Raw genomic sequence first — 18,957 nt, 5'->3', positions numbered from 1 at the left:
TGCTTCTCAGGAAACAATTCAAACAGATTCCTCTCGGAAGAGGCCTTAAGAAGAATATAATTTCTGAAGCAGGTGGAACACAACCTGAATAAGACTCTCTGGGGAAACACTAAGCAGCTCTGTTTAGGAAGCAACACATAAAGCTGAAGAGCTTTGGCTCTTTGGAGTATGCTACCACTGGAATGACTATTTCTGAAGGCAGTAATACTGAAGTACCAAGAAAATACTTTGCTCACTGAAAGATCACACGAGATTCTTGTTGCACATAGCATACTTCTAGATGCTGCTAAATTAAATCAACTTTGCATTAGAAATAGCAGTCTTTAATAAGAATACTACTCAAAGTATGTTTGTCCTAAATAATGCACCATCCAGCAGGTCCTTAAAAGCACCTTGTCCTTTATCGATGACAAGTTTCTATAGAAATATTTATGCTTGAGCACATAAAATAAGTCTCTACTGCTTTAGAAGCAGGTCGCTCTTAGCCTCCGCTCTTTTGCTCAGAAAGCAGCCGCTGTTCAGCACCATGCTTGTCTCTGATCAAGAGCTAAATAGAGGAATCCACAGTAAAGTGCCCGTTCTGAGAAAGTGTTCTGCGGTCTGTGGTGTTTAACTTCACCACCGTGGGGGTGTATTTGGAATTCCTATAACACACAAAGCAGAGGATCCTCCGGAAGGTGCTACGCATCTCGTTGTCCCTGTAAGAGTAGACAATAGCGTTTATCAATGAATTTATCTCTGCCAGCAAAAGGACGTATTTCTCCACCGCTAGAACATTGCAGCTCTTGCAGCCCAAGCCATCCAGGAGGAGCACAACTTGTCCTGGAGTCCAGCAGATAACAAAAGCACCTGGGGAAAAAAGAACCTCTGTTAGAGAAAAAGCAGGTTCCTGGCCCTGCCCAGTCATTCACCATAAAGATGTTCAATGGAATCACTAGTGGTTTATCTCATGAAAAAAAGTTAAATAGGGACAAAAAAAACCCCACTAGATTCACTATATTTTTGCTTTGGAGGAAGACCAAGGATTCAATCAGCAAATACTAAAAATGGATGCATTGGCTTTCCCCTCCACCTTCCCCATCCCTTTCACTCAGAACAACTCTTCCAAGTACTTTCACTTACCTCCTCTTGTCCCCATCATTACATTTACTGAGTGAAGATAAAGTCTCCACATTTCCTATTTACGTGCCACCCCCTCCAAAAAGGGAAGCAGGTCATAAAATTAGGGAAGAGCCAGGGTGATACATCTTGACCTAAATAATCTCCACTGTCCATATGGTTTATGGGGGCTTTAGTTAACAGCATGAGTTTAGAAGAGTCCTGGCCAACACCTGGGGCACTCCAATGAAGTCTCTCTCACACAGCTATACGCTGAGCAGAAAATAGCCAAGCAATGGGCTGGCCAACACCAGGACTGAGCTGGACAAACTCCACCACTGATTCAGTCAGGCTGATACTATGTTCTTGCCACCACCTGCAAAGCTCTTTGGCAAAAGGGTAATTGCTGTTTTGCATGACGGAGTGGGAGGTGCCTGCAGCTCCTAAAGCCCTTTTTGCGGTCATGATTTTAAGGCTGATGTAAATGGAGCACTCGCCCATCAGTGCTCCTGGAAGTCATACATAAGGTTGTATCTTAAAGCACAGGAACTGCACCCTGCTGTGCCTTCTGGGAAAGGGTGGAAAAGAACAAGACTTTCTGGGAACTTTGCAACTACACCCTTTACTGAAAAACATCTGTCAGGAAAGAACAACAGCCAGAGGAGCTGCACCAAAACCAAAAGCCTGAATTTAAAGCTGTTATTGAGTGAAATGCTGCACTGGTGAAAAGTCCAAGGAACATTTGGGAGGGATCTCCAGGGTTTTTGGGAGCCTTTCCAGCCAATTTCAGGCCACTGCATCAGGTAACCCTTTTTATTTAAGCAAATCATGCTCCCAGAAGGTCAGCACAGCAGCCACACATCTGGGCCAGGCAGCTTTCCCCACACTTGCAGACATGACATTACCCCCTTTAAATTTAGCAAATATACAAAATAGATTCCTGGTTGTCATGAAGGAATGTCCCATACTTCTATCTTGAGTGAGCCTGCAGGAACAGGACCTCCTTGTTTAGTGATGTAACTTTTTTTTAGCCAGGTTTTCATCATCCACAAGGCAAGCCAGATTCTCTAAATAGTGGCTCCCAGCAGCACTAAGTAAAGCCAGAGGAAGAGTAAAGATGGGAGGGGAAAAACAAAAAGAGGTACCTAAAAATTCTGGGGCCTTCGCCTGCAAATCCAGCTGATTTCCTTGCTCCCTAATGGAAGCTAAAGTATTCAGAAGGAAGCCTGAATGCCTAATAATCTAACACAGCATGGTCACTAACAACTCTGCCCTGTGGTTTGGTCATCATCACATCCTGAGTCACTCAACTGGTCTGTGGGAAAATTTGCTCCTAGTTCCCAGATGTACCTTGGACTTATTACTGGTTTCCAGGTCAGCTCCTAGACCTGTTCTTAATGCCCAGGACCTGCAGGATTATCAACCACTGCTACCTTGCCTTGCAATGAAGTGGCACACATAGACAGCTCCTACCGCACCCTTGACTTCCTCACATGCTCACCAACAGCTACACCCTCTGATGCATAAGGCGCAAAGTATTCCTCTGTGCAGAGTCCAAGTTTGCAGAAGGCTGGGGAATGAGAGGGTGGAGAAAGAATTACACCAGGGCTTTCACAGGGAGGGGAAAAAACCCTCTGCAGTCTCAACTTTCTGTATGCTGAATGCAAACAGAAAGGTATTTTCCCCAGAGTTGAGCAATTCTCTCCCTTGTTCCCTCCTGTGCAAGGAACCTGTACAGAACCAACTGCTGCTTCTGTCCGACGCTGCTCTGCAGAGGAAGGGAAAAACCCTTTGGTTACAAGAGTCCCAAAGGCCTGATGTACTCCTGAGTCTCCCTCAACTTTCCACATTAGGTTTCCTCCCCACTCTGTCCATCCTCAGACACCAGTCCCAACTCCCTGTTGGGAGCTCTTCTGAGACACCTCTGGCCCAAGCTTTTTCCTCACTCAAGCCAGAAGGGGGGGAACATCAAGAGGAAAGGGATCTCCCAAAACAAGGTGATGCACCAAGGGCAAACTGCTTGTTCCTTCCTGGCTGGCATCTCCATCCAGCCAACCCTCTTCCAGTTGATACTGTGAAGCCCCGTAAAATTAAGCAGTCCTGCTGACACCACAGGGTGACCCTCTGATACTGTTTGGGAAGGAAGGGGGAACAAAACAACTCCCCACTGTGGACTGTGTAAAATATATGAAGTGAATCATTCTGACCCTCTGTGCAGCATCTGATCAGCTCCAAGGCAGTAATGAACTCCCAGCTGCATGCAAGAGATGGAGAGATTGCAAGGCAGGGAAGACATCACAGGAAAGGCAGGAACAGGCAGAAAACTCCAGTTTCGATGCTCACAAGTTGCAACAGGACCCGGCAAGCCCGCATGCCCCCAAGCAGGGACACACCAAGCAGCCCGACAGCCCCCCCACACTGCTCCCCTCCCCTGCTGAGCCCTGCTTTGCCAGCGGGAGTTCACAAGGGAGTAGTCTTTGTTTGCAGCTACAAGGTTTTCCTGACAGAGCAAATTCTGCGCTTATCAGGGAAGATTTGCAAGCAAGGGGTTGTGACCGTAGGCCCAGAGTCGAGCTGGGTTGCGGAAGATCTGAGCGCATTGATTTATTTCACTTTAAAGAAAGGTTGTTAGACCATTAAAACACAAGGCAAAAAACAGATTAAAGAAATCATGGAGTCATAAGCTGTTGAAAGCACAAGACAGGCACCAGCCTCCGCTGTTAGATGCGCAGCACTGGGCAGAACAGCACATATCCAAAGAAAGTTAAATATCCTGCAGAGGCAGAGCCTGAGCACCAACCACTTCCAGTCACTGATCTGCTCTTATTTGCACTACAGACTGCAGATGCAGACAGACTGACAGGCAGTTAGCACTCTGCTGGAGATCCCAAGCTCACGAGAGCAGCTCAAACTGAGTTGAGAGTTCCCAGGGATGTATTTACCCAAGCAGATTGAGACCTTGTACTGAGCCGCTCCACAAAAAAAATGTGAACAGAGTTCAGTGCTTTGTTCCAGTAAACAGTAAGGAATTTGGATGTAACTCCCTCATTCTCGTTTCCCATCACCTTGGAATATCTGCCCCAAGCCTCTCTCCATCCTTTAATAAAGGATGAACTAAGTGCTGTTTCTTGATCAAGGCATGATTATAGCTCCCAATTCCATTCTACCCTTCTATGGGGGAAGCATACTAGGTGTTGAACACACAGAAGAGCTACTTCTGTGCCCAAAGCACCTGCACTTAGAGCAGACAGATATTACCAAATTCCTCTTGTCTCTGCTAACCAAAGGAGCAGAGGGCAAGAGATTCAGGAGCTTGCCCTCCCCTCTGTCTGCCAGGTTGCTCCCATTACAGCTCACACACAATTCATGCAGAGTCCTGACACCGTCGAGTTCCTCAGCAGCCAAACCAAACCATCACACCAGCAGCTTCAGAGACCAGGGAAGCAGAATGTCACTTCCCAATCTTCCATGTTGTCCCGAGCACATTCACCTCACCAACCCCACGCAACCCAGGATGGAGGATCAAAGTGTCATGTAGATTGACTACAGCAAGTGGACTTACTTAGGATAATAGTGACCGTCTTGACAAGGCTGATCATGGTCTCCTTGTAGCGGGGGTGGAAGCTAGTGTGCTTGGACATCCGTGTCATCTTCCTTTTGACATAGATGAAGATGTGTGTGTACACAACCACCATGATCAGGAAGATGACCAGGTTGGAGATGGCCCAGAAGGTCAGGTAGCTCCTGCTGTAGAGCGGTGCCATGCTGGAGCACTTCTCCAGGGCACAGAGACAGTGCCAGCCATAGGAAGGGATGAGCCCCAGGAGCAGAGCCGTGACCCAGATACAGAAGATGAGGATCATCACACGCTGGTTGGACATTTTGCTGTGTAACTGCATAGTAAAAACAGTCTGGTGCCTTTCTACAGCGATCGCCAGCAAGTTCACCACAGAGGCTGTTAAGCTGGTGTCCAGCAGGCTCTGACGGATGAACCAGGTCTTCAGGGAGAGCTCTGCTGTCCTAGGTCCCGTGTGGAACATGAGAAACATGTATGCGATGCCAGCAAAGAGGTCAGCAGCTGCCAAGTTCCCCAGCAGGTAGTAGATGGGGTAGTGGAAACGCCGGTTGATGATGATAGCAGTGATGACCAGCAGGTTGGTCAGGAGCACAATGACACTCACTGTCAGGCCCAGGGCAACTACCAGGACATCCTTCGTCCTCCAGTATGTAGTCAGCTCTTTGCGGCTGTTGTTGTAGAAGAACCCCACAGTCTCATTGTAAAAACAGTGCTTCATTGCTGCTGTCCTAAAGAGGGACGAAAGTATCGTTAGCTCGTTGTGCCTGCAAACACACATACAACTATTACAAGCCAGGGAGATGCTGAGCATTACGATAATGCCTTTGACACAGATGGAGGCAGGGAGGAGCTTGAAACACAGGAACAACCACATGAGCAACAGAAAACCACTTCTGTATTCGAGACAGAGCTACACATCTCACAGGCCAAGTCCTCATCTGTCCTCAAAGCCATACTGAGGATGCAGCAAAACCTTGAACATTCATGGGAGGAGATAAGGTTTGCCAGATCTGATAAGAGATTCTCCCTGTCCCGCCCACGCAGCTTCATGGGGATGACAGACAAAACTATTTCTGTTGTCCCAGATGTCCTACTTCAAAAATGTAAAAACAAAGCAGCAGCAAAGAAGGTTTATCAGTCAATCACTAAACAACACTCTGATGAAGACTCTGAGCCTCTGCAGCTGTTGCAGTCCCCAGGACTCCTGCTTCTGGTTCAGTGAGCACACATATCTCATCCTTCCTGGGTAGTTTTATTGCTTAAAGGCTAATGTAATGCACAGCTGCTTCCGAACACTGCTCTATGCGCAGCGCTTGCCGATCCTTCCAAAACAGGTGAGTACTTCCCAAACTTTGCCGAGAGGCAAAGAGCTGGGCAGAAACAAGCTCCTTGGCCCTGAAAAGTAAACAGTAGCAAAAAGTCAGCACATACAACTGTGAGGCTGGATCTCTGGAAGAGCCGGATCATCTGGAACCCCTGCAGCACTTCCAGACTACACAACAGTGTGTGGGGTCAGCACCCACAGTATCAACTTCAGAGTATCACCCAGTAAGTCACCTGTGCAACAAGGGAGGCAACTCCCTTCTTCCCTTCCAGATCTGGAACAAGGCTACAATTCAAAACTCATTGAAGTCAGTGGAAAAACTTGATAGGAAAAGATGTTTAAGTCTCAAGAAGGACTTTTCACATTTCTTTGACACACTCAGCATTTCTGGGAGCAAGACCAGACAAGCCATTCATCTGGATCATAACGTTAAGCATTAATTTTCAAAGCCCATTACCTCTGGTAATCTAACATCCTGTCCTGTGGACAGCCAAACATGAAGGAGCAGGTTAAGTTAAAGGATGTTTTACCTTACAGAGTCAAAATTTAAACCCAGTAATTGAGCAGGTGTTAACTGTGCTACTTGTCCATAAAAACAATGAAAACACGAAAAGATACAGCACCATGAACAAACCCAAGGAATGAGCAGAAGCCCAGTCATCACACCCCACAGCAGATGTTCATGTTCCTTTCCTAACCAAGAGCTTGGAAATCTCAAGTCAGGGCTGGCTGCGGTTCCTGCTGGGATGGGCAAACCCAGTTTGGAGCCTCCTTCCTTGTGGCATTGAGGTGCTGAAAAATGACACAGTTTTTCCTTACCCTGGTGTGTTCCGCACATGAAGTCACTGGTTCTCCCTGTCCTCTCATGAGCTCAACTATCACCCTCATTTTAGAGAAAGCTTAACACAGACCACACAGCAAGAGTACCATCCTCTTCAGACAGGGAGAAAACCCAAAGTGCCCAACTCACAATTCACTTTAATCACCCCCGAAACTAAAACACAGCTCAGGGGCTCTAATTAGTTGCATGTTCCTCCACTCTCTAGGCAGCAGAGTTTTCTGGGACACTTCAGCAGGAGCTCTCGGCATAGCAGCAAGGTTGCTGTTAGTAACAGTGAGGAGAGATCTTTGCAGGCAGGCCAGTTTGTTATCACCTGCACCGCACCTACCTCTGCCTGCACACATGCCAAGTTGTGCAAACAAGATGGCTGAGCCAGGAAAACCCTATCATACCTGCAGCTGAACTTTTGATCTCCACTGCCATAATGGGCTCTGTATCAGCCTGCTTCAGCATAGGCTGTCTTTACCATAAGGCGAGAAAGCTACACAACTGAACTAATTCACTTTAAAGTCTGCTGAATAGGGAAATACTATTTTTTACAAATATTGGTGAGGAAGAAAGGACAAGGAGGCAGAAGAGGAATCAACTTTCCCCAGGGGATGGAGTCATGGGCTAGTACTACATTAACAAGTCCATCTTTCCTTTCAGGTCATGGGATGTTTGTAGATCTCAAGCTGTAGAGCTGTTCAGGAGTCATGCAGTCCAAACGCAGCACACAAGATGAAGGCAACCAAGTGGGATCTGCAGAGATACCATGTGGTGACTTGGCAGGTAACTTGAGAGTATTTTGGCTCAGAGGAAAGCAACAGAAGAACAAGGGAGGAAAGCCTAGGAACAGGACAAATGTGACTGCTGTGAATCACAGGCAGATGGGTGACCACCTTCATTAGGTGTATCTGGGGAGGCACCAAATCAAAGGCTAGGCCATTCTTAAGCAAAAGAGTTTCCTCTAAACATTTCTGAAAGCTTTAATCCCAAATAAAAAAGGAAATTACTGCTGAAGTTAGGTAAGTCACTTCACCTTTTTAAGACTACACATGTGGATGCTCAGGAAAGAAAGGGGGAAAGAAATGAAAGCAGTATCCAGCCACATGAACAAGCAGGTTTCAAATGCCATTTAATCCCATTCACATTTTTGCTGTGGAGTAGCATAAGTGTTCCCCCCCCAGTTATAAAAGTTTAACTGATACAATGAGGATCATAACAGGCACTTCCCTGTGCACAGTGTAGCACAAAGACAGCTCACACTACACTTCAATTTTTCAGGAACATTAAAATACCACAGTGAAATAACATGCTGATGGATCTAGGTCTTAATCTCAGTAATTTTTGAGCTGATACCAAGACAAATTTAATCCAGATAAGACTAGCTTTAAAATTGCCACTAAGTTATGGAGACCAATCTTTTTTTGTTGCAAATTTTAAAGATCCCACAGCTATGACAGGCCCCATAAACTTCCTCCTGGCAAATTAGGAACTTTTTTCAAAGCATTATACAAGTGCTGGTTCAATGGTATGTTTACTGGGGGAGGGGATTAGAGCTGTGCAAACCCACAAAGGAGCTGTGTTCTGCATGTGTAATACTCAAATCTAGAGAAACAGCCCCTCAGCATTAATCCTAATGACAATGCCCGAAATGCTTCTTTAAGCAAGACCCAGTTAGAGCGCAAGGAGAAGCTTGAGAGTTGCAAATCCTTCTGCAATGTGCATAGGTTACAAACTAAATCTGTGCAATACTGTGAGCTGGGTGGGGTCCAGGAGGCACTGACAGGTTAATGCTTGTGACTGGTTCTGGGAGCTTGTGTGCCATTTCACCACTACCCTGCAATTAGAAAACTGACCTTGGAGCTTGGCATCAAGGGCAGACAATGCCACAAATCAAAATTTAACAGGCAGTGCTGGGGGAAGAGGAACACCCTGCCCATAGCAGCAAGCAGATAGAAAGTCAGGCTGGTGCCATGATGCACAAAGGAGCTGGATGAGTCTATTGTTCAGTGTCCGAGCAACCCCCTTCCATGGCCTTACACTCCTCAGCAGGATCTTACAAGATTTTTCCTTACTAGCATTGTTTACTCGGTAAAACAAGACTCTAGTTACGTGCTGCAACAATTCAGCAGCCCCTTTCCTTGAGCAATACGCAAACACAGCCTCTTCTCTAATCACACTACCTCAAACTCTGCTCAAGTCTCCCCCCTTAAAATCGAGTACAGCTTTTGCAGTTTGGTAGGAAGCAACCACCACACAAAATGAGCGCAGAACGCATCTTTTCTCCTTGCCAGCGTTATCCACGCGCATACACCGGCTCCCTTCTTACTCAGTTAATTACCACCCCAGGTTCACGGTAAGTTCAGAGTCCTTTTACACAGAAAGTAAAGGTGTAAGTGTCCTCCCTTCTCCATTTCCTCTTGCTTGCAAAAGTGGAAAATGCTAGTCAGCTCCTTGAGATCTGGGAAGACATTCAACACTTGTTAACAAACCGACAGCCAGCCTAGTGTGGAAGTGAACAGAGATGAATGGCTGAATTTATGCTCCCACTAATAACCACAATCAGCATTGATGAAGACAGAACAATGGATCTATGAAGGCTCACGGGGACTCAAATCCAACCTGTTTTGCCCATGTCCACTGCACACGGATTTACATGGCCAAACATTAAAGCCACTGCTATATTTTTAAGCCATAAACAGTACAAGCTTTTACTCCAAAGAACAGCGTTCTTACCTGAAAGCACAACCACCGCATCCAAACTTGACATTTAGCATTGGTCTCCCCACCACAGGAAACCACAGCAGCTATCCAGCAAGGAGATCCCCATCTCTGGAGGGCAGAGGTGCTTTCCAAGCAAGGGAAAAAAAAAAGGCAAAGTGCCTTACAGGAAAGTTTCAGACAAGCGTTACAGCCTCAGAGTCCATCACGGACCGCTCCGAAACACAGGCTCCTGGGAGGCAAGTTTGCAAGAGCTCCGATGAGCCCGTCCCTCCTTGGGTCCTCCCCTAGGCGGGTCCTACCAGGAGACCCAGGAGCTGTAACCCGAATCCTCGCCGCCTTCATGGAGGCCAAAGCCACTTTCCAAGCACCTCCGGTTCTGGCTGGAACGAGTTAGCTCCGATCCGCCAGCATCACCCTCGTGGACCGTTCCTGCCGGCAAGGTGCTGCTCTGTGGGAACTGGTACCCTCTGGTCCCAACGCTCCCACCGCACCGGTTTGCCCCGTGGTGAGGGTTCGCTCGTGCTCGCCTGCTGCCCCAGAGCCTTTGCCGCACCACAGGAGGGGAGCAGATCTTCCAAATGACCAGGTGCCATCCCATGGTGGAGGAACCATCTTCCCTTGGCACCAGCAGGCTGTTTTCCTAGCCTACAACTACAGCACCCACATCTCAAGTGGACTGTCAGCTCAGGATCCAGCCCCCCACATCCCGTACAGCAGCCACACTTGCCCAGTGCAGTGCAAGAAAGCTTGAAACAGGGAAGAAGCAGGGAGAAGGAGATGTCGTGAGACACGAGGGAAACTGAGGCACAGACTGGAAAGGACTTTCCTGCTATAACTTGGTAAAAGTGTGTGTCACTGCTAGAAAGAGAGCTCACATTTCTGATAAGTCAGTCTAGCTAGTCCTTGACACATCTGAGATTATCTTACCTGCTAAGTACTATACAAATACCAACAGCACACTTAGTGCTAACAAGCCATAGCTGTATAAATTATGAAGGAAAAAAAACTAGTTTGCAACATCCATTCATTTTGATTTATGCCTGCTGCTCTTGCAAAGGCCCCAGCAATTTCCATTCGGCTCCAATTTCCTACTCTCCCACTCTCCTCCTACCATCATCTGTTCCCCAAGGAACAATGTTATCACCAAGCACAACCCTAATCTGCTGCCAGTCAGATACACCGTAGAGCTTGGCAGAGCCAAGTAATGTTATGTAAAAGAGGCAGAAGATTTACAAAGAGAACCCAGCACAAAGGGGAAAGAGATAGGGCCAAAGATCCAAGGACACATTAACAGAACAGGGCAGCCAATAAATGGAAACAGAGCAGTAGTGACACTGGCAGAAGAAAAGATGGATGAATAGGACAGGCTGAGAGAGATAGCAGAGGGGTTACTACTGAGTCCTGCAAAAATTGCACCAGGCCTCCTAAATTCTACCCCTACGTCCTGCAGCCTCCCAAGGCCAAAATCATGCTGGAAAGCTCATGACAGCAACAGAAACTCAGAAAGAACTGATCATTGCCACCGGCTTACAAATTCTGCACTTTCAGGCCAGTAATGCCACCGACAAGACATTACCAGGCACAGGCGCCTTTCACAAGATTTCCGTACGCATTTGCAGAAGAAGAAAAAAGTTGCACTAACGGGTATCCCAGAGTCCTTTCTTGGGGGGGGGGGGGGACGGGGACAAAAAAAAACCCCAGCTATAGTTTAACAAGCTTGCTTTCTCATAGCAGAGAACAACCAACTTACCAAGAAAGCCAGTCCTAACACAGAGAGCCAGAAGTCCTTACTGCAGCTAGACAGAGTTATAACAATATTGTAGTTACAAGAAGTCATTTCAAATTTGAAGCATCTTACTCAAGTGACACAGAGCAGATCCTTCACCTTCCCATGAGGCATTTATTATCCTTTTGGTTACATTAATAGTTTAAGACCAAAGAGACCCAAGTCCAAGCTGCAATAAAACAGCCCCCCAATTTCCCCACTCCACCCTTTGGTCTGCTCCAGCACTTGTGCTGCCAGCAACGGGTTTAAGTCACTGATCCAGCTCTCCATGCTGGTGCACAAGAAGCAGAACCCAGGTCAGAGCAACTGTTTGGCAGCAGCACAGGCTTCGATAGGCTTCAGACACTTACGAAGTTACACGTGCTCTGCAGCTGTGCAGTTTGGGATGGCAGCAGTCTAAAAATACTTTTGATTTACTCGTTCCTTTAAGGTTTCAAAGTGGCACTCAGCAAGTGCTTTAGAGGCAACGTTTTCATAAAGGAACACCCAGAGCAATCAGGAAAACAGCCCAGCATAACTGGTTTCAACTGAAGTGTCAACAGTCCATCACAATAGCTCAGCCGCGTCAGACAGACCCAGCAAGTTCAGAGCACCCAGTGCTGACAAAGGGTCAGAAGCGCTTTTGCAACTCAGTCCCCACACACCAGTATCAGGACAAAGGGGGATACAAGAAATCTCAGACTGGATCAGGCCAGGGCTCACGTAAGCCTGTCACAGACTTTACCTGCATGCATATGGAGGCAAGAGAATATTTCAGGTTTCAAAGACCTGACCTTAATAACGGCAATTTTTCTAGTCCCTTTGTCTAGGAAAAAAACTAACTTTGCTTCTCTGCATAACAGAAATTTGGGAGTCTCTTTATTTTCAGGTTTGGGGGATATTAGAAGGAACCAAGACCCATTTAGTTTGTGTCTCTAACCACATTACATGAGTTTGGGCCCTGCACAGCCTCACCCTTTCAGGGTGCTACCTGCAAACCCAAAACTTAGCACACCTGAAAACCTCACATCAGCTTTTGCAGCCAGTGTAATGATTTCTTAAAGACTGAGCTCAGATACCTTCCAACAATACTTCTGGGATTGAGTACCAGATGCTGAACACAGGCAAGACCAAGGAGACCAGATACCCATCCTGTCCAGCCCCTCTGTCTCCCCCCTTCCCCTCCAATCACTTCATGAGTTTTCCTGTTTCCACCAGTTCAGAAGGGGCTCATAGGGTGTTGTGCAGCATTTTTCCCCCCCAAGCAGAAAGGCTGCTCAAGCAGAGTCACCAAGTAACCTGATCTTGATGCAGCCAGCAGATCTGATCACATTCTGGTGCCCAGCAGAGAATTGGTAGAGAAACATTTCCAAAGACAACAGATGTTTGCCTCCCCTTTATTACACTTCTGTTTTTCAAAGTGAAATTAATTGTTTTAGTAGATTCTGCATTTTCAAACAAGCCTAAAGCCAATATTTTTCTTTAAGCCTTATAGCTGTGACTGTTCCCATGGATGACAATCTGAAGGGTTGGTTTTGGGTTTTTTTTGGTGGTTTTTTTTTTTTTTTTTGCTGAGACCCCTCTCCTGGAATCCAAAGAATGTTAAAAACCTTCTGGAAGGAGTTCTGTCATCATCTCTCCCCCAGCAGATCTCTGCAGAGAACCAGTTGTTCAAATTAATACTTCCCAAGTCCCAACTGGCCCAGAGATTCCCAAACCCTCAGGGAGGAGCACTCCCTCGAGTACAACGAAACGACAACACGGTTCTTACAACTTCAGCTAACAGCCAAATCTTTCGATGGAAAGCAGCATATACATCAGTGTTAAAAATGCAGGAATTTCATAACACCCACTGCTGCTGAAAAGCAGCCAACTCTGAGGCGGAGCAGAGCTGTTGTTTGCAAGCCTACAGCATCAAAGAGTACTTTTCAACAAAGAGGTAGGGAAGAAATCCATGCCCACTGCAGCCTTGCCTACAACAGGAATTTGCCTTGCCTCCAACAAGTTAGCAACCATTTACAATCAATTGCCCCAGAACAAATCCCAAAGAACCTGGAAAACTCCTCTCCCCCTTTCACCTTCCCAAGGTTTGCTCTGGCTGCGTTTTGACACTTAGAATTAAAGCATCTTCCATATTGTAGACAACACCTTAAATTGAAGCAGGAAGACCACTGCAGCAAAACGTAACATTGGATCTCATCACCTTTGCCTTGTTAGACAAGATGGAAAAACAACCAAGAACAAACAGCTGGGATATTCCCTCAAACACATCCATGTCCTGGCAAATGACCACTCTTACCTGCCCCAGGTAACTATCCTGGAAATGGATTTTGGCGGGCTAACTTCCTTCTGCCCAGTTACTGGCTATCCCAGCACTCTCCCAAGATGAAAACATTTGTTCTGCAGCAGTGGAGAGAAAACAGGGTAGGGGAGGGAAGAGAGGGTTATTTGCAGCGGTGTTTTGTTTGGAGTCGGGATGGTCTAGGGGCCCCTCTGCTGCTGCTCCTCCTAATTCACACAGGAAGAAGGAGATTATCCTACACAGAGACAAGCAATACCGAAGGCAGAAACAGCAGTTCAGAGAAAGAATAGCTTGGCCCCTGAATGATGTCACATTATTAGAAGCCACAGCGAGGTTAAAATCAAGTCGGGATGCTGTGTTTATGAAGCGGGACTCGGCCTCATCTTCACCCAAAGATAATTTCATCTGGCATTTCGCACTATTGTCAATAAAAACAAAACTGGGTGGAAATTCCCTTCCTGTGAACCACATGCAGGCAGCCCTCAGCTCAGTCTCCATTTGCAAGAAGGCTGCACGCTGCCTTGCTCTGAACTCCTCTGATCTTGGCTGGCACCCAGCAAGATGAAGTCTCCCTGTTCAGTTGGCACTCACTGGAAAGTCAGGGAACTTTACAGGCACTCAAGCTCCACATGCCTCAGCCTTTGCTTTTATAGGGATTATTTCTGAAAACCCACTTCCCCTGTGTCTCCATTTGGTTTAATGTCAGATGCCTGCAGCTTATGGCTGGAGAGTCATAAAAAGCATTTAACATGCCTTTCTGTTTAAGTCTAGAAAGAAAAAACAAAACCAATTCAGAAAAGCCTCCAGCTACAGAATAAGCAGATGCAGCACAACTGCAGCTTTATCTTCAACAAGAGCATCAGGGACTGACACACAGCTACTCTCCCTGAGCAAGAAAAGGGAATATCTGTCCCTTCGAAGAAATGCGACTTCCTCCAGAGAGTTAGCCTTTGGGGCAGTCTTGGTCAAGCAAAATTTGCAGCAACACGGCTTTTTCCCCAGTTAGGTGAAGATTCCAGCTCACTCAAGGGATGTTTCATTATGCCCACAACTGCTTCATCAATGGACTGAATCACATTAGCAAGTCTCACGTTTTTTCCTCAAGAATCAGCTCCCACAAGAGTGAGGTCATGGAGAAAAAATTACAACACCCCCACTTTAAACAAGCAAAAGGTATGTTCAGCACAAGCCTTCCTTTCCAAGCCTCTCCCCCACCAAACCCCTTGAACACATTCAAGCAATAGCTAGCAAACCTTTCCTGTCCTGCCTTGGTCCTGCAGTCCTGGTCTAAGCACAAGGTCTTTCCTAGGCAAACCCAGCTGCCTGGTCAGCAGCCAAAACGATTTGGTTTTCATTGCCTTCACCACCAGAGCCCACATTCTGTTTGCCCTTTGCATATCAATAAGCATGGGGTAACTAAAATGATTTCAGTAGATTCAGGCCACAGTCTGGCCCATAACATTCAAGGTTTCCATTACAAATGAAACAGTCTTTTCTGCTTTTGTTCACTTAATCCTGAACTTCTGATCATTTTTGGTGATATTTTACTAACTTCCTAAAGCCTTGAGCTTTTAGGCATGTTTCTAGTGGAAAAATACTTCAGTCACTTGCTTCCATGCCTTCTTCTGTTGCAAAGGTATTAAAAGCAACAAGAAAGCTCTTGCTCCTTCTAAGAAAAATATTCCCTTAACCAAGTCATTCCTGTAAAGGGCATAGGAAGTCTACATGTTCATTTATTAAACAGATTTATACTGAAAAATACAACTGGCTTGAAACCCGCTTATAAGATACTTACAAAACTGACCATCTCCACAGCTCTGGATGCCAAGTATCTGAAACTCGCTGTCTAAGCAAAGCTTGAATTACAGCTCTACACATCTTTTTTTAAAATAAATGATAGAGGAGAGCAGCCAGTGCCCTGAAAGGATTCCAGCCACAAGCTGTGGGCCTGGATGGGTAGACATGCATATTTGATTTAGTTCATTCCAGACTTTCCTTTGCACATGCTTTTCTTGAATGGCCTGAGGTGTATGACACCTACAGGTATGCCTGCCCTGTAATACAAAGGAAAGGATGGAAGCACATTGTAACTCGCATCTTTAGCAAAAATTCCCCAAGCAAAGTGTTTTCTGAATTTCAAATGTGGGAGTTCAGCTGATCAGAAATTCATATACCTGGTTTACTCGCTCTCCCATCTTCCATATAGGATAGGTACTGTTACTCTGTACATTTACAAAACCAATAATATTACAAAACATACTGGGGCAGGAGGGAGAGAGAAGAAGAAAACAAAAGCTGTTTGTCTGCAGCAGCATGAACTCCCAGCAAGACATGCAGAGGAGCTCACTTTTCACTACCTCATCCACCCAGCACTGTGCCTCATCTGATCTGCTAATTGACTGTTGGAAGACAGCTTTCAAAGTAAAATAAAACAAGAATGCAATAATACTGACTTATTTTATACACTGCAGTATTCCAGATGTGTTAATGTCCAAGGTATAGATAGGAGTAATTTCCTTTACCACTAAACAACATACACAGCCACTCCTGCTGCTAAGCCACCCGCTATGGTGCAAGACAACAAAACAGCTTAGAAGAAAGAATAAAAGTAAATTTAGTACCTACTGGTAACTGCTAGAATAGCAAGGCAGAACATAACAGCCTGTACTGGTCTTCAGCAATAACTGAGCACAGAAGCACCCTGCACAGGGGTAACGTTAATATTGCTCCACTTAAGGAATGAAATCTCCCACCCAAATAGAACCCTGAATTGTGCCCAAGCTAGCCTCAGGAAGACAGCAGTTGCCATTTTATAAATAGCTGCTTCTGCTGGCCCCTTCTTGACCTGGGAAAAGGCCTTTCCTACCTGCCGACATAAACATTCAGCAACAGATTCTCTCCTTGCAAACATTCACTTAACATACTCTAAAGGTGTACATGCATACACACTGCACAGAAACCACAGGGATTTAGCTTGCTGTGAGCATATATGCCCCACTGACTCCTCTCAAAGCAAGCAGCAAGTGATCTGCAAAGGGGCCCCAATCTATAAACCACCTGCTTGTGATGATACCTAATATTTTCATTAGTTTTAACAAAGAACAGACACTTTATCACATTTGACATTTTGAGGGACACAGCCTGATAACCAAATACTTCTTACCCTTAGAGGATTGATTCTGCAAAGCATAAAAACTCCTAGAAAAAGCCTGCTCCAGAAAACCAGCAATGAATCCCACTGAACTCCCATACTTCTCCATCAAAGCCCCAGACTACAAGTAGCTCCCTCATCCCTGTCTTTATATTCTAGGGAGGCAAACGATGAAGAAGTGCTAATGGTTCAGAAGGAAACACCTGTGAATGAAACCTGTTTCCAGCTAATAAATGGCCTGAACTGTCTTTGTTTGCAAAGACTCTCCTTCTGGGGGTAATTTTAAGAAATATCTGACAGGTGTGTTTTAACCTCCATTTAGCTTCTCCAATTAGATAGCAATAAACAACAGCATGGGGCAAAAATTAAAATGGGGAGGAAAGAAAAGAAAAGGAAAAAGAGGAGGATGGGATCAAGAATTGGATCAAAGCCTCGGCCTGCTGAAAAGAAATGTAATGCCTTTTGCTTTGCTCTACCTTGCATTTTTTGAACACCGTAAAGGTAATCCCTCAGCAGTCTCTGCTGGAAAAACCTGGGAAGTTTTCCCCTTGAGACTCCTGATACCTGCAGGTCTGTTTGCTTTGATTTTTTTTTTTAGAAGGATAAAGGTAAACTAAAGAGCTCCTTTTTTTGAGGCCAGGAAATCTGGGGCAGAATTTGTCACTAGCCTGACTGCAATTAAACACTTGGTGATTAGCAAATTAGAAACTCTGACTGGCTTCTCCAAGAGAAAGGAATCTCTTGGTCCCTGCCTAAAATGACCAGGTGCTTAAATTCCCCTAATTCAATTCAGAGTCTAGTGTACACAGCCCAGCTGAGATCCTCATTTGTGAGGACCTGGGGCTTTAATTTACTTAATGACATGAGGAGTGACTGAAGCTCAGAAGCATGTTGACCGGCTGAGATGAGCTGGTTGCTTTGTGCTCTGAATTCACATTGGCCGATTTAAAAAAAAAGAAAAAAAAAGAAAAAGCTTGAAGTAAGAAACTTATTTATTGGTTGTTTGGCTGATAAAAGGTTTATTGAGAGGGTTGCTATGGCTTTATATATCAATTACTTAGATAATGGTGCTGTTCTCTGTGGTGTAGCTCTGAGTGGGAGAGTTAGATAGCCATTTATGTAAGGTGCTGCTGTGAAAATCAGATGTTTGTAAGATCTTCTCTGCCAGCACCCCGCTACCCCCCAATTTGAATGGGGAAGTGAGGTTGTTCCTTGTTAGTGCTTCACAGTACTGTTGCCTGTTCCTTGCTATCCATAAATACAGCTGAGTCTGTTCCTTTGAAGTGAAGATGCAGCCTCAAGGAGGTGGGAAGAATTGAGGAAATGATGCTTTCCTCCCTGCCAAGTTTCTTCTAAAATTCAGTGTGTCTGTTTCCAAACCAAGCCATGTTAGCTGTGGCTGGATGACAGAAAACCCCCATCCCGAGCAGGAGGAGTGATGTTTCAGACCCTGCATCCAAGCTTTCCCTACACGAGTGGGACCTGGCAGCCGTACAACTCTGGCTGGAAGTGTTGCTTTGGCAGCTCCTACCCTCAACAAATTACCAGCTCTGCGGAAAGCAGCAAGTAATGAGGAGTTACAAGGTAAGAGTGAGTGTGTTTTCTCTAACAGCATTTTTGTATGTATTGGACCACTGGAAGGAAAAGCAGAGGGCAGAGGTGGATGGCAGGAGTTGTGCTGTACAAGCCCCTAATACTTCTCCTGTGTAGAATGAATCTCCTATTTAAGTGTGCAGGAGGAAAAGGAAACTAGGGTTTTTACCAGGGATATTATTCTAGCTCTGCTGGTTCCTCAAATTATAAATTCTTGTGGGCAAGCGTTACCTTTGTTTTATAGAAACCTGTGTGCACTTGGCACTGTTAATAATAGTCTAGTGAGTGTTTACTTAAAGCTTCCCTATTCATGTTTAACAAATACAAGATAAGCTTATAATAAAACACACAGTAATTTATTACAGAACTTCTACAGTAAAAGATAATTTAGTATTCAAGAATTCAAAGCACTATATTAACAAATATACATTGCTCCAGAGATGCAAACTCTCTTTAGCCTGAACTCTACAAATACTAAGAATAGATCTTTAGCATTTCTTTTACAGCCTTGTTAAGATATAGGACCAGAACGTAGTCTGTTGATGAGACAAAAGAAATTTGTGAAGTAGTTTGCTTAACCTCTTGAGCTATTTGGGG

The 18,957-nt window shown here is 45.5% G+C and overlaps 1 protein-coding gene across 1 annotated transcript; it reads right to left on the bottom strand.

The window, feature by feature from the left end:
• Positions 1-547: 547 nt before the first annotated feature.
• On the bottom strand, positions 548-9,602 carry LPAR2 (lysophosphatidic acid receptor 2). Its single transcript, XM_010568832.1, has 3 exons — positions 9,562-9,602; positions 4,661-5,403; positions 548-849 (listed from the first exon to the last, which is right to left on the bottom strand). The coding sequence occupies exons 1-3, from the start codon at positions 9,600-9,602 to the stop codon at positions 548-550; spliced, it is 1,086 nt and encodes a 361-aa protein (XP_010567134.1).
• Positions 9,603-18,957: the final 9,355 nt, after the last annotated feature.

This window comes from Haliaeetus leucocephalus, unplaced genomic scaffold (genome assembly GCF_000737465.1).
Source record: "Haliaeetus leucocephalus isolate CR32 unplaced genomic scaffold, Haliaeetus_leucocephalus-4.0 Scaffold260, whole genome shotgun sequence".
NCBI classification, from domain to species: domain Eukaryota; kingdom Metazoa; phylum Chordata; class Aves; order Accipitriformes; family Accipitridae; genus Haliaeetus; species Haliaeetus leucocephalus.
This window is presented reverse-complemented; position numbering and strand designations above follow the sequence as displayed.